Raw genomic sequence first — 15,772 nt, 5'->3', positions numbered from 1 at the left:
CTAGAGAGGGAGCGGGGTTGTATGCTGATGACTGATTTGTTGATGATGCTTGGAGGTGATTGTAACCATGGCAATGAAACAATATACAATAGGATTAATGTAAAACTAATGTTCTCCCATGTAAACTATCACATAATTCACAATAAAACATTAAAAAACAATGTGTATTGACCTGGAGTTAGAAAACCAAAAGGGAAGAACACATTCAGAATTTCTCAATGTGAGACTTGACTTGAAATTTTAAAAATTAAAAATTAAAAGCTTGGACTTGAAATTTTAAAAGATTCTATTGGGAAAATATTGATTGATGAAGAAAGCATCAAAAGAAGATGGAAGAAATACACAGACTCTGTTCCAAATTGAGATGGTTGATGTTCAACCATTTCAAGAGATACCATATGATAAAGAGCCAATGATACTGAAAGATGAAGTTCAAGTTGCACTGATGGCATTGGCAAAGAACAAAACTCCAGGAATTGATGGGATATAAATTGAAATAGTTCAACAAAATGATGCAGCACTGGAGGCACTTCACTCATCTCTGCCAATAAATTTGGAAGACAGCTACCTGGACAACTAATTGGAAGAGATCCATATTTGTGCCCATTCCAAAGAGAGGTATCCCAACAGAATGCAGAAATCATTGGACAATATCACTAATAACACCTGCATGTAAATTTTTGCTAAAGATAATTTGTTAAAAAGATTGTAACAGTACATTGACAGGGAACTTCAAGAGGTTCAAGCCAGATTCAGACAAGGACATGGAACGAGGGCTATCGTTGCTTACATCAGATGAATCTTGGCTGAAAGCAGAGGATACCAGAAAGATGTTTCCCTGTGCTATATTGACTATGCAAAGGTTTTTGACTGTGTGAATCCTATAAGCTATGGACATTACACAGAATTAGTATTCTGGAACATTTTGTTGTGCTCATGAGTAGCCTCTTGGATATAGACCAAGAGGCAGTCATTTGAACAGAACAAGGGGACACTGAATGGTTTCATATCAGAAAAGATTTGTACCAGCATTATATTCCTTTTCCACACATTTTCGGTCTGTATACTGAGCAAATAATCCAAGAAACTGTATTATGTGAACAAGAATGTGGCATCAGGATTGGAGGAAGACTCTTTTAACAACCTGCTTGCTGAAAGTGAAGAGGACTTAAAATACAGATGAAGATCAAAGACCACAACCTTCAGTGGAGAAAATACTGAAGTTGTCCAAGACTTCATTTTAATTGGATCCTCTATCAACACTCATCGAAGGAGCAGTCAAGCAACCAAACGACGGATTGCATTAAGCAAATCTGCTGCTCAAGACCTATGTAAAATGTTCACGAGCAAAGATCTCAGTTTAAGGACTAAGGTGCTTCTGACCTAAACCATGGTATATTCAATAGTTTTATATGGATGTGAAAGTTGGACAATGAATAAGGAAGATCATAGAAGAATGAATGCTTTTGAATTGTGCTGTTGAAGAAGAATATTAAAAATACTCTGGACATCTAGAAGAACAAACAAATCTGTGTTGGAAAAAGTAAAGCTAGAATACTACTCAGAAGCCAGGATGAAGAGATTTATTTCATACTTCAGACATATTATCAAGAGAGATCAGGCACTGGAGAAGGACATCATGTTTTGTAAAGTGGAGGGTAAATCCCAACTAAATAATTTTCATCTTGTCTAGATGGCTCTGGTGAAAGGAGATGGGGACAGGATTCTTTTGATTTACTAGTGACTAATTGTTATCATGACTAATTGCGATTGCAACAACTGTAAATGTAGAAGTTGTGTAACAAAAAGGGGGAGTAGTTAATCTTACATTCCAAGAACAGAGGACCCTAGGACCATCAAGAGAGAAGATCATGAGCAGAACATGGGACCCTAATCAGAAAAGCAGCGACACCAGAGATGGAGGCAGAGGTGATGGCATGGAAAGATAGAGCAGCTGAGGACTCTAGACTCATGGAAAGAGAAAAGCTGTGTGCTGGCAGCCAGAAGGCTGGCTTGCAGACTGTACCCTTTGTTTGCTTAAACAATTATATATTCCTGCATGGTTCTGTGTATATTATGAAAAAAAAAAAAAAAAAAACCAGAGGGAATAGAAGCAAATACTATTAACTGATAACGCATGGAGGGATTGTAATCATTACATTGACACAAAATACTATAGGTTGGGTGCAAAACCAATGTTCTTCCATGTAAAGTATCACTCAATTCACAATTTAAAAAAACTTAAAAAAAAAAAAAAAAAGATGTAGACCCTAATGAGATGGATTGGCATAGTGGCAGCAACAATGGGCTCAAGGTTAACGACTGGGAAGATGGCACAGGACTGGTCAGTGTTTCGTTTTGCTGTGTATGAAGTGTTTATGAGTCAGAACCAACTCAAACACACCTAACACCAACTCACTAACAACATGTGGTTGTTGTTAGATGCCCTTAATTCGGTTTTGACTCATAGCAACCCTACGTACAACAGAAGGAAATATTGCCCGGTCCTGAGCCATCCTCACAGTTGTTATTACGTCTGAGCTCATGTTGCTGCCACTGTGTCATTCCATCTCACTGGGGGCCTTCCTATTTTTTTTTTTTGCTGATTCTCCACTATACCAAGTATGATGTTCTTCTCCAGGTCCCTCCTAACAACATGCCCAAAATAGAAGAGATGAAGTCATGCTGTCCTCCCTTCTAAGGTGCTTTTTGGATGTACTGCTTCCAACACAGATTTGTTTGTTCTTTTGGAAGTCCATGGTGTTTTCAATATGTTTCCCCAACACTATAATTCAAATGGTCTTCCTTATACATTGTTCCACTTTCACATGCATATGAGGTGATGAAAATACTATGGCTTGGGTCAGAGCCACTTTAGCCCTCAAACTAACATCTTTACTCCTTAACACTTTAAAGAGGTGTTTTGCAGCAATGAAATTGTTATATAGATAAGATTTATGGACATGAAAACACAATACTGCAACTACAACTGTTTTAAGTACCATGTGAAGCAAAACGTTAGATTATCTTGACATGATGTGGTGCTGTAGGATAAGCACTGGACTATGCACCACAAGGTTGGCAGTTGGGACCACCAGTCAATCCTTGGAAACTCTACACAAGATCACTATGAGTCAGAACTGACTTGATGGCACTTAACAGTCACAACAACAAACAACACATTTTGAATGAATGAAGAAAAGAACCACCACAGTGTCTGTGCTGGCCTGAAAAGTTCTGGAGTACTGGGTTAATTTCAGAGCATTATACTTTAAGAGAAACAAAGTATAGTGCAACTAGAAGCAGACCACTAAGATGCTCAGAAATCTGGAAACTATATAACGTGAAGAACAATTGAAAGAATGTTGTCGTAGTTAGGTCCCATTGATTCTGACTCATAGTGAGTGACTCTGTATAGTTTCTGAGACTGTAAGTCTTTATGGAAACAGAAAGCCTCACTTTTGTCCCACAGATCAGCTGGTTAGCTTGAACTATCGACTTTGTGGTTAGCAGTCCAGTGTTTATCATACAGCACCACCAGAGCTCTTGGCCTACATGAAGAAAAATTGGAGGGAAAAAAAATCCAGAAAAACAAATCTACTGTCTTTGGGTTGATTCTGACTCATAGTAACCCTACATAGGGTTTCTGAAAGTACAAATCTTTATGGGAGCAGACAGCCTCATCGTTCTCCCATGAAGTGACTGGTGGGTTTGAACCACCGACCTTGTGGTTAGCAGTCCAGTCCTACTGTGCCAGCAGGCAATTAAATGTGCTGTTGTTGTGTGTCATCAAGTCCATTCCAACTCATAAAAACTCCATATAGGGTTTCCAAGGAGCGACTGATGAGTTTGACCCATTAACTTTGTGGTTCAAAGCAACCTTATGGTCAAATATTTATCCTACAGGGCCAACCATGACTCCAGTTGTTGTTGTTAAATGCCATCGAGTTGGTTCCGACCCATAGCGACCCTCTAAAGGATTTCCAAGGAGCGATTGGTGAGCTTGAACCACCAACCTTGCAGTTCAAACTGACTTTGCAGTCTAGCACATTAACCCACAGCACCACACCAGGACTCCAATTAGACAGTATTAATTCTAGAGATAGAAAGATCTGAAATGTTGACACAAGAGCTGATATCAAACATTTCTAAGGTTGTCCTGTGGAAGAAATGAGAGCTTTCCTCTATGCTGACCTAGAACCAATGAATAGAAATTATAGGTAGCTAGATTTCAGCAGAGCAGAGAGAAACATTTGCTGAAAGTGCTCACCATGCAGGTGAGCAATTGGTGAGCTTCTCATCAGTGAAGGTTATCACTAACTGAATACAGAATCACTTACCAATGATATTAATAGTCAAGAAGACTTTTTTTATAGGGAATAAATTTACTCAAGATGATCTTTGAGATCTTTTCCAGGAAAAGAAAAGACAAGTTTTATTATATTAACATTAGAAAGTTCTCAAAACGATAATCTGAAAGGAACCCAAATGCTTTGAAAATCAAGACAAATCCCTAACACACACACATACACACACCTTCCACTGACCAGTCCATCTCTGTGCCTTTATACAAGAAATTTCCACTGTGTCATTCTTTGGATTGGGCATTCGAGGATCTTGTTCAAATGCAACTCTTTCCTAGAAGAGGTATGGCTCTAAGTCATGCAGTCATTATCACCAGGTGTTTGGTATTTAATCAGAGTTATTTATATGATGTGCTTAGTAGCAGCCATTTAAACTTTATATTGTACAAGTTTACCTGATCAATTCTACTCTCCTTAGAAGAGCCATGAATAGATGAAGAAGAAAACAGATTAAGCTTGGATAAGATTGAAAGGTCATAAGGGCTTTACCATTCAGGCTCCAATCTCCATGGCAGCCAGTGCAAATCATATATAGACAACATGAATATTTAAAATCATCCTTCATCCACCCACCCACCCCACATAGTTAGATGTAAAGCCAGGCTGTCCTCACCAACAAAGTCCTGTCTAGGGCAGTGATCTGGGCTGGGATTTGGCAGAGCCACTTTGTGCTTTGGCGTTCTGCCCAGCCCATTGATTTAGCTGTTTAAATCACATCCTTTAAGCCCACAGATGTCACAGATCCCATTAGACAAACTCCACTGGCCAGCAGAACAGAAAGGAGAGAACATGATAATCCCCCTGAGGCAGACCATTCTTAATCTTTCATGCTTGGGGGCTACATTGGGTATTGGGCTCACTGATAAGATGTTATGAACAGAACACAAAATGCTTCAGTTAAGAAGCTACCTAAAGATCAGTACATAATGATGGTAAAATCAACCTCATCTCTTGGCTCAGGTTAATGACAGATGAGTGCAATCTGCCAGTTACAAAGATGAAGTGTAATGGGAAGGAATCTTCCCTATAATACATGCTCAAGAGATGCCAGAAATTCCATCTTTAATTATTTATTCCCAAAATAATGACAGAGTGGAAAGCAACAAGCATCTGGAGAAAAGATTGGTTTTAGAACCTTTCACAAGGCTGAGGTTAAAGCTGTAAATGAAAGTCAAGTGGCTGCAGCTACACAGAGTAAAAGAGAGCAGGGAACTTGAAAATCAGAATTTTTTATATCACTTATAATGTGTAGTTTAGAGGGGAGCATGGCTACTTAAAAGAGATTGCCAAGTCTAGACACCAGACTTCCCCATTTCCTTTTATCATATCTTCCCTGTCCTACTACCACATAATTCTTTACTTCCAAGGTGCCCAAAATTTTCCTGATGAAGAAATCCATGCTAAGGTAGCCCACTTGATCTGTTATTTCTGCCAGGGGCAGTTTTGGATTTTTAATGCTTTAAAACAAAGGAGTGACTCTCTAATAGTAGAATCTTATGCAAACTTCTGGAGGAGATATTTTTTTCTCTACAAGAAGATATTATAAGATCTCCCATAACCCAACTCTCTGACAATGGATTACCCTTTGCCATTGAGTTGATTCTGACTCATAGAGACCCTGAGGACAGAGTAGAATGGCTCCAGTGGGTTTCTATGGCTGTAATCTTTACAGAAGCTGACTTGTCACATCTTTGTTCCCACATAGCAGGTGGTGGGTTCAAATTGTCAAGCTTTAGGCTAGCAGACCAGTGCTTAACCCACTATGTCATCAAGGCTCCAAATGCGAGAGATGAACAAAGAGGCTTTGAATCAATTTCATCACTTTCATTTGCATTTACTTCAAGTCTCAAATTACCAAGATTTTATGATCCTCTCTCTTCACTCTTATAACCCAAACATCTGGCCTGTAGTGAGAATACTTTGAATGGTAGTGCTGGTTGCCTTCCTTATTAGTACTATTACAGACAGTAGTAGTAATAATATAGCCCCAGTACCTGGCACAGTGCCTGGGACACATTAAGTATTTGAAAATATAATAATTATTTTTATATCTGTATTGCACCAACTCTTGGTATAGTGCCTGGCATTTAATAGGGCACTGATTGAGTTAGTTCCCTTCCTTCTCACCTTTCCCTGGGATATGTTTGTCTTCTGTGTCCCCCACAGCTGTGCTTTACTAAAGTGGTGGCAGATCTTGGTGTAGTTTTAACGCTTAGCCTAGCATCACCCGGGACACCAGCAATGACAAAACCATCCATGCTTTTCTCCCATGGTAGCCTCTTGAATGGCAAACAGGCAGCAAGTGTTTGAGGTCACTTTACAAATAAGAAGATGAGCTAAAGTCTTGGAATCTTAACTTATCTCTAATCCCTGTTTCTATTATAGCCAGAAAAATACACATACTGTCCTTCAACTGTCTCCCAGCTAGGCCATCATCAACCTTACCTCCAGGCCTTTGTTCTTACATACCTAGACTTTTTTTCTTTTTTGAATGTTTTATTGTGAATTATGTCATAGTTAACATGGGAGAGCATTAGCTTTACATTCACCCTATTGTATATCGCTTCCTTACCATGGTTACAATCTCCTCCATTCATCATCAACCAAACAAAGGGTATACCCTGCAAGCCTGCTCTCCAGTCGTCAGCACACATCTCTCCATGTCATCATCTCTGCCTCCATCTTTGGCGTCACTGCTTCTCTGGGTAGGGTTCCGCTCTCCGCTCTTCTCCCTTGATGGTCCCATGGACCTCTTCTCCTAGACTGCAAAGTTAATCACTTCCCTCCTTTTGCTACAAAACATCTACCTTTACATTTCCAACCCTCACAATCAGTCCTGATAACAATGATTCACTATTGTATCACAAGAGACCTATCCTCATCTCCTTTCATCAGCCCTGCCTAGACAGATTGGATTCTCCTCAGTGGAGATTCTACCTTGCTCCACGCCCTCTGGATCTAGGTTCCCTCTTAAAAGCTTGTAGGCCAGTCACTTCTTGCCTCTGTAGTGCCCCTATTCTGGATAGCCAATGTTCAAGTTGCCCATCCCTGTCTACTCTGTGTATGGAGGTGGTGGGAACGATCCTTACTGTAAAGATTTGTTCCCTCTTTTGAGCTACTGCATCCATAGGTGTAGGTCAAATTCATCAAATTGTATCAGGTTACTGTTTTTTCCCTCTTTCTTCTTCTAGTTGAGCTCTGATCATCCAGTCATTGAAGCCAGGTCAAGTGGATATTATCTGCAAGTGTGGGTGTTCTTATGCATATTTCCTCTCTTCTTATCAGCTGGATGCTTCACTCTCCACTCTAGTCCTCTATGGCTATGTCACTGACTCTGGGCCCAAGAGTCCCCAGGTCTTGCCACATTTCTGGCCAACCAGGTCTCCAGCCGGTTTCACAGGAGTCTATTGAACACTGTAGGGCTTAGCTCGCAGCTTCATTGTTGTTTTTCCCTCACTTCCTCTTATTAGTGATGAACATGGTCACCAATCAGAGCATGTATTCCCATTGAGTCTTAGTCTTAGAAGGAGGTTTGCCCTGAGGGGACCTGACCACTTGCCTTGATGTTTCCTGGGTGAGCCACTTGCTTGTTCTTGTAGTAATCAGTCGGTCTGCCTATATTGTTTTGTATTTTTCCTGTCGGTCTTTCTTTCAAGCTGCTCCAGGCTGGTCTACTTATCTTTCAAGTAGAAATTTCCCACCTCAGAAGATTCTGGATGCTGTTCAGGATTCCACCTATGGTCTTACTACATACCTAGAATTTTGTCACCTATTCATATGTAATTCATCCTTCAAAGACAAGCTTAAGAGACACCTCCTCCATGACACCATCTTAGACCTCCAGCCCTCACTCATCTTCCCTGTTTCTGAAACCCCAAAGTGTCAAACCAGTCCCACATAATTTACACTTCATCCCATGACTGTACCAAGCTGTAGTCCATGACTAGACTCTTTAGCTAGATTGCATTTGCTCACTTAATATTAATTTACTGAACATCCTTTTACTGGCCTAGACCCTCTGCTAGTGCTGAGGATGTAGCAATTAAGCCACTCTGCCCTAGTGGTAGAAAGTTGTCGTTGTTATGTGCTATGAAGTCAGTTCTGGATCATAGTGTCCCTGTATAGGGTTTCCGAGACTATAAATTTTCACGGGGGCAGAAAACCTCATCTTTCTCCCTCTGAGCAGTGGGTTGGGCTCAAACCTCCAACCCTGCAGTCAGTAACCCAGTGCTTATACTACAAGGACACAATGCTCTCTAGTGGTAGGAAGACAGATATATAATTAAGTGCTATTGTAGAAATGTGATCAAGCTGCCTGAGGGGAACTCAGAGGGGGAATGACTAACTTCCTAAGGGCATTGGAGAAAACTTCGAAGCGTAGGGGATCTACGAGTGAGGCACTGATGTTGTTTTTGCTTTAAGTGTCATTAAGTCGGTTCTGACTCATAACAATCCTACATAGGGTTTCTGAGGAGCAGCTGGTGGGTTTGAACTGTTGACCTTATGGGTTGAAGTCTAGAGCTGATCCTATAGCACCACACCAAGCGATAGGTGTTTGTTAAATGAAAAGAACATAATGAAGTCATGTAGAAAGGCATAGTCTTAAGAAAGTAACTCAGAGAACATGGGGCAGTAAGGTTGGAACTTAGGATGTGATAGAGAGACAAGAGGAAATTCATTTATATTAATTTATGGATGGTTTATGCATTCACTTATCAAATATATAGCAAGTGTCCAATGTGTGCCTGGCATTGGGCTACATGCAGATTACAGACACATGGAATCCCCAAACTTGATCTTTCAGATCAATTGGCTATGACAGATCCCACTAAGAACGACGAAATACATAACTACAAATTGTGATAAGCATGAAGAAGGTAGAAAACTGGGTACAATGGAGAGAAGAACAAGAATGCATAAGTTTAGTAAAGTCTGCTCTGAGGAGATGGCATTTATAGGTGATACCTGAAAGATAAAAAGGGTCAGAGAAGAACATTCCAGGCAGGCATCAAAGGTCTTGGCATATTTGGAGAATCCAAAGAAGATCTACAAGACTAAAAGCTTAGTGGATGAGAGTTAGATCATGGCTTAAAATGATGAAGCTGAAGAATTAACATGAATCAAGACCCTGTAGACCTCAGAAAGGAGTGTTGGTTTCACCAGGAACAGCAAGAAACCAACCAAGAAGTGAAATGGTGTCATATGTGTGTTTCACAAGATAACTTGGGGGCAGTGTGGAAGATGGTCCTAAGCGGGTGAGAATGCAGTCAAGATAATCAATTTGAAGGCTGTGACAGTGTTCCAAGTGAAAGACGGCAAAGACAGGGATCTGTTCTTTCATATCTCCCCACAGAAACTAGCATAATTCTAGGCACACTGAAGGCTCTCAGTGCATACATGGTGATTAAATTAAAGAAATATAAACTGAGCCAGGCTATTGAATCTCTCTTCAGGAGGTCAGGCTGTCTCATATTCTTTCCCCCTTTTTGTTTATAGTAGACGCTAAGAGGGAGGTGTTCTTCAATTCGTAGTATTAAAGTCATTTGCTATTTAGTGTCAAATGGCTTACTCTGAGTGTGGCTTTCCTTTAGCCACCTCTGAGTTACCTGAAAGTTGAATAGGAGAATATCAGTGCTTCTCAAGACACCCAAGCAGCATCCTAATTTCCTGAGATCGACGCAAAGAAAAATTTATTTGGGCTTGTTTAGGACAAGAAGCAACACTCACCTTCAAACATTAGCTTCTCAGAAGATGACAAGCACATGAATTGCAAATGTCACTTGGTGTAATGTGTACTTCTCTCTCTGCCAAAGTTGGGATGTAATTACCTGAAAGAGGGTGGGAGCCTCATGTATTCATCTTTCCTTACATGTAAGAGATGAGACCAGGGACTTATTTTCTTATTCACATCTCCATTTCTTTTTGCTGAAGAAACAGTTCAGTAACAAAAAACAGTTAAGTGGGTCCATCCTTAGCCAGTCTGGAGGTCTCAGGCATGGGAGGGAGAGGGGAGCCAATCACCTAATGGGCCTGTGCCTTGCCTCTTCTGTTGGAGAGGATATGCATTCCATTCTCACAGGGCTAGTGTTGTTGTTGTTGTTGTTAAGTGCTGTTGAGTCAGTTCCAACCCATAGTGACCCTGTATAGAGTTTCCAAGGAGCATCTGGTGAGCTTAAACCACCGACCTTGCAGTTCAAATGGCTTTGCAGTCTGGCGCATTAACCCACAGTGCCACACCAGGGCTCCCACAGGGCTACTGCAAGGGTTCAATTAGGAATGTGCATTAATTTCATCTGTAAACTTTGGGGGACAAATACAGTGATTCATTCTATGCAATTAAAGGCAGATAGGTCACTATGAGTCCGAATGGGCTCAATGACACTTAACAACAACAGCAATAACCATCTGCTTTGTTGGGCTTCCACAGAAAGTTTAAATACAGTGAAGGGCCGCAATAAATAGTGCAACAAATCAAGTTCATTAAATGTAATCTGACTTTCAATGGGGTCCGTATAAGACAGACCATTCATTCCTTAGGCTTAAACAGATTCTCAGATCTGCTTGCTTTGGGGATTGGAATGGTAGGGGAAAATCTTTAGGTAGAGGGCTACATGCTTATTCCTTGTGGCTGGCTGGCTAGCTTTGGCCTATTGGAGCCAATTCCCCTTCCCCAGGGAGCAGCAACAAGAAGTAGGGTTTGAGTTAGCACTAAAGCAGGATTTCTATTCAGCATCTGCATCTGGGGCAGTTGCAAATGTAATCATTAAAATCAGTATAGGCCAATAGACCCAGGGTCCAAAGAAAACTGACCAAAGAGGACCCCCTACTTTGTATCACAATTATTACATTGAATATGTTCAGGCAGAGGAAAGTAAACAAGGAAAAATTTAACTGTGCCATGTCTCAGCAGGTTTATCTTTTGGTAGTCACTTTGATCATGTATTGTCTCATTGAACTCTTGACAACAGCTTTTCTATATGGAATTCTTCTCTACAGAATGTCTGCTCACAGTAAGGAGTTACTGAATGATAACTGCTAGTAATATTAATATGGATGAGCTGAATGTTCACAAAATGATGGACAGAGAGCTGAAATCATTTTTCCAAGGTTACCTCAATCTGCTGCCATCAAGTCCATTCGGACTTACAGCCACGCTATATAGGGTTTCTGAGACTATATCTTTATGGGAGCAAACAGCCTCATCTCTCTCCCGCAGAGTGGATTTGAACTGCCAACTTTGTCTTATGCTTAACCCACAGTGTCACATAAAGCCAGGGTTTGATCCCAGATGTTTCTGACCCAAAAGCTGGGAATTTTTCTGCTACTATATTTCTAGAGATTAAAAAAAAAAAAAATTACAATACAAAAAAAAAAGAAAGAATTTGGGTTTTTTTTGTTTTTTGTTTTTTGTTTTTCTGGTTGTGTCAAAGCTGCCTCCACAATTAGCCACTTGAGATCTTCAAGTATGTAAGCACTTCTTCAGTCTCTCTCTCTCTCCTCATCCAGGTTTACAAATTGCTGTGAATAATGGCCCAGCTGTACTACAAAAAGGTCAACTACTCACCCTACAGGGATCGCATCCCCCTGCAAATTGTGAGGGCTGAGACAGAGCTCTCAGCGGAGGAAAAGGCCTTCCTCAATGCTGTGGAGAAGGGGGACTACGCCACAGTCAAGCAGGCCTTACAGGAGGCTGAAATCTACTACAATGTCAACATCAACTGCATGGACCCTCTGGGTCGGAGTGCCCTGCTCATTGCCATTGAAAATGAGAACTTGGAGATTATGGAGCTACTACTGAACCACAGTGTATATGTGGGCGATGCGCTACTCTATGCCATCCGCAAGGAAGTGGTAGGCGCTGTGGAGCTTCTTCTCAGCTACAGGCGGCCCAGTGGAGAGAAGCAGGTAAGAAAACCCCCTGGAAGCTGGGAAAGAGCCAGGTAAAACAGGATATCAGGGTCAGATGCCTTGAAATTAGGGAAGGTTATAGAGGTTGGAGCTCTGGTAGCGTAGTGGTTACGAATCGGGCTGCAAACCTTAAGGTCAACGGTTCGAAACTACCAGCTGCTCCGCGGGAGAAAGATGAGGCTTTCTACTCCCGTAAAGATTTACACCCTCGGAAACCCTGTACAGGGTCGCTATGGGTCGGAACCGACTCGACGGCACTTAACAACAACAACATAGAGGTTGGAGATGAAACGCCTTATCTGCTGTGAGAAATTTGCATCTGTTTTCTCACCTGTCCCATGTTGAATTTCACATATTTACCTTTTCCTTATTATAGTCCTGATGTGGCGCTGTGGGTTAATGCGCCAGACTGCAAAGCCGTTTGAACTACAAACTCGGTGGTTCAAGCTCATCAGTCGTTCTTTGGAAACCCTGTGCAGGGTCGCTATGGGTCAGAACTGACTCGATGGCATTTAACAACAACATATGCAATCAATAATTCATCGTTCTCTATTTTCAGACTATTCAAACTCCTTTTACTCTTCCTGTTATTATTGTCCTTCCCTTGCCAACTCATGGCTACCATATGTGTGTCAGAAGTGGAACTGCACCAGAGGGTCTTCAAGGCTGTGACCTTTCAGGCACAGATCCCGGAGACCTATCTTCTAAGGTGCCTCTGGGTGGCTTGAATCACCAACTTCTCAGCAAGTTGTTGAGCACTTACCATTTGTTCTACCAAGGGACAATTCTACCCTCCCCACCCCCTCTTTTCTATCTTCATTGTCTTCCTTTATTCACAGGTTACATTCTAGAAGAGACCAAACATAGATCTGAGCTTCCTCCTTCTCTCCAGCTTCTCTCCTGAAGACAGGATGGGAGACCTTTAAATATGTGTGCTATGGTACAGACGCAGATGAATATTGTTGTTGTTGTTGTTAAGTGCCATCAAGTAGGTCCTGACTCATAGCAATCCTGTACAGACTGGGATATTTTCCCAGTACCTGTTACATGACTGCATTCCACCCCTAGATGTTTGGTTTTGGGCCTCTGTGGTTCTCTTATTTTCCTTAGCATCTCGATTGATGCTCTGGTGTCACTTTTTCTCCCTCCACTTCCCTTGCCTCCAGGTCTGATCCCCAAACCCTATGCTTTTTTTTCCTTACCAGTATCTTACATGTTTTCTTTTCTAAGTAGTACAGCACCCACTACTCTAGCTCTGGTTCTCATCCTCTTTCTAGACCAGAAGTTGCTATTGGTATTACCTGGAACTTGTTAGAAATGCAGGTTTTCATTTCCCACTACGCTACCAGAGCTCCTTAGGTTTAGGGTGGGAAATGAAAATCTGTATATATATAGTGTAGTGGTTACAAATCGGGCTAGGAACCATAAGGTCAGCAGTTCAAAACTACCAACTAGTCCGCAGGAGAAAGATGAGGCTTTCTGTAAAGATTTACCACCTCGGAAACCCTATACAGGGTCACTATGAGTCGGAACTGACGCCACGGCATATAACCACTGCCACCACCCTAAACCTACTGAATCAGAAAATCTGAGAGTGGGACCCAGCAAGTTGTGCCTTAACAAGCCTTTTGGGTCACCCTGATGTCCTCTCTCTAGTTTAAGAACCACAGTCCTAGAATAATATAAAAATCCTCTCATTGGATTCCCTTCCTCTAGCCTCTTCCCTTCTTTCAAGCCATTCTAAACAAGGATGCTAGCTTATTTTTTCCTAAAATATCCCATCAATCTTTTCAGTAACTACAATGGATCCTCATTAGAAAAGAAACCAACCAATGAAGTCTTCATGTGTTGAGTCTTTTCCAGTCTTGTCTTCACCTAATTCCTTTTAAATACCCCTCAAGTCAGACATGTCTCTTCACTGTCTCTTTAGGAGCATGGTTATGGTGATGGTTATGTGCCGTGGAGTTGGTTCCGACTCATAGCAATCCTGTATAAGGGTTCTGAGGCTGTAAATCTTTACAGGAGAAGATAGCTTCATCTTTCTCCTGAAAAGTGGCTGATCAGTTTGAACTGCTGACCTTGTGGTTAGCAGCCCAACTCATAATAATCCACCATGCTACCAGGGTACCATTTTAAGAGCGTAGCACTGGGCATATATAATGGAGACAAGGTGCTCCCAAAGCTGTAAAACAAAATGCCTTATCTTTTTCCCACAAAGCAGCTGGTGAGTTATTACCACTGACATTTTGGTTGGTTAGTGGTCAGGTCTTTTAACTACTGCACCACCAGGGCTCCTAAACACATTTCAAAACATAGAAGTAGTACAAACCACAATTTCAAAATACTTAGAAAATATTGACCATGGAAGCACTCAACACCAAAACTTATGGGATATTGCCAAAGTTAAATTTAAAGAAAATTCATAGCTTTAAATCCTTGCCTAATTAAACAAAAAAGAATAAAAATAAACTAAGTGGTAACTCACAGACTAAGAATTCAAATTGACAGAGCAGAAAGCAAAATATTAGATTAAAATTTCCTTGGGTTCCAGGACTAAATCCCCACCACTTCCCCATCAGCATCTAACAGGTACCAAGGAAAACAGGACCTTGTTTCTCTTGTTTATTTTTAGCCCTGGTAGCGTAGTGGGTTGCAAGTTGAGCTGCTAACTTCAAGGTCAGTAGTTCAAAACTACCAGCCACTCCTCCGCAGAAAGATGAGGTTTTCTGCTCCCAGAAAGCCTCAGAAAACCAACACAGGGTCACCATGAATCAGAACCAACTCCGCAACCCACAACCACCACCACCATCCCAGCACCAAGAGCATGGTGGCTCTCTAAGTAGTTACCAGACTGCTAACCACAAGGTAAACTGTTTGAGCCCACCAGACATTTCATGGGAGAAAGGTGAGACTTGGTACTCTGGAAAAGATTTACAGCCTTGGAGACTTTACAGCGTTGCTAAGTTTGAACCAACTCCACTGCATTTAAAAATAACAACAATTCCAACACTGGAAAACTACCAGGAACATCACAGGCACTCAAGACATATTTATTTAATAAATGAATAAAATGCAAGTGGCATATGATAAGTAAGCATCTTACACAACTAACTCACCTAGTGCTCCCAGAATCTGTTTTGGTTGTTAGTTGCCATTGAGCCAGTTACAAGTCATGATGGTCCCATGTGTACAGAATAGAACTGCTCTATGGGGTTATCAAAGGAGCTCTGGTAGCATAGTGGTTACGAATTGGGCTGCGAACCGCAAGGTCAGCAGTTCTAAACTACCAGCTGCTCCGCAGGAGAAAGATGAGGCTTTCTGCTCCCGTAAAGATTTACAGCCTCAGAAACCCTGTACAGGGTTGCTATGAGTTGGAACCGACTCCACGGCACATAACCACCACAACGAGCAACAGCTGACTAGTGTTTGACCAGACACCTGGGTACAGTAGCCTGGCCAAGACGCATAAAATTATCTATCCATCATACAGGATGTGATTA

General features: G+C 41.4%; 1 protein-coding gene across 1 annotated transcript in view; it reads left to right on the top strand.

The window, feature by feature from the left end:
* The first annotated feature begins 11,878 nt into the window (after positions 1-11,878).
* TRPC5 (transient receptor potential cation channel, subfamily C, member 5) overlaps positions 11,879-15,772 on the top strand; it is a 244,509-nt gene continuing 240,615 nt past the window's right edge. Inside the window, exon 1 of the mRNA XM_006873253.1 lies at positions 11,879-12,269. Within this exon, the coding sequence (XP_006873315.1) occupies positions 11,892-12,269 (378 nt within the window). The 5' untranslated portion in view covers positions 11,879-11,891. The remainder of the gene's footprint in view (positions 12,270-15,772) is intronic.

Source organism: Chrysochloris asiatica, unplaced genomic scaffold (assembly GCF_000296735.1).
Source record: "Chrysochloris asiatica unplaced genomic scaffold, ChrAsi1.0 scaffold00231, whole genome shotgun sequence".
Classification (NCBI taxonomy): domain Eukaryota; kingdom Metazoa; phylum Chordata; class Mammalia; order Afrosoricida; family Chrysochloridae; genus Chrysochloris; species Chrysochloris asiatica.
Note: the sequence above shows the minus strand (reverse complement) of the source record. Positions and strands in the feature narration are given on the sequence as shown.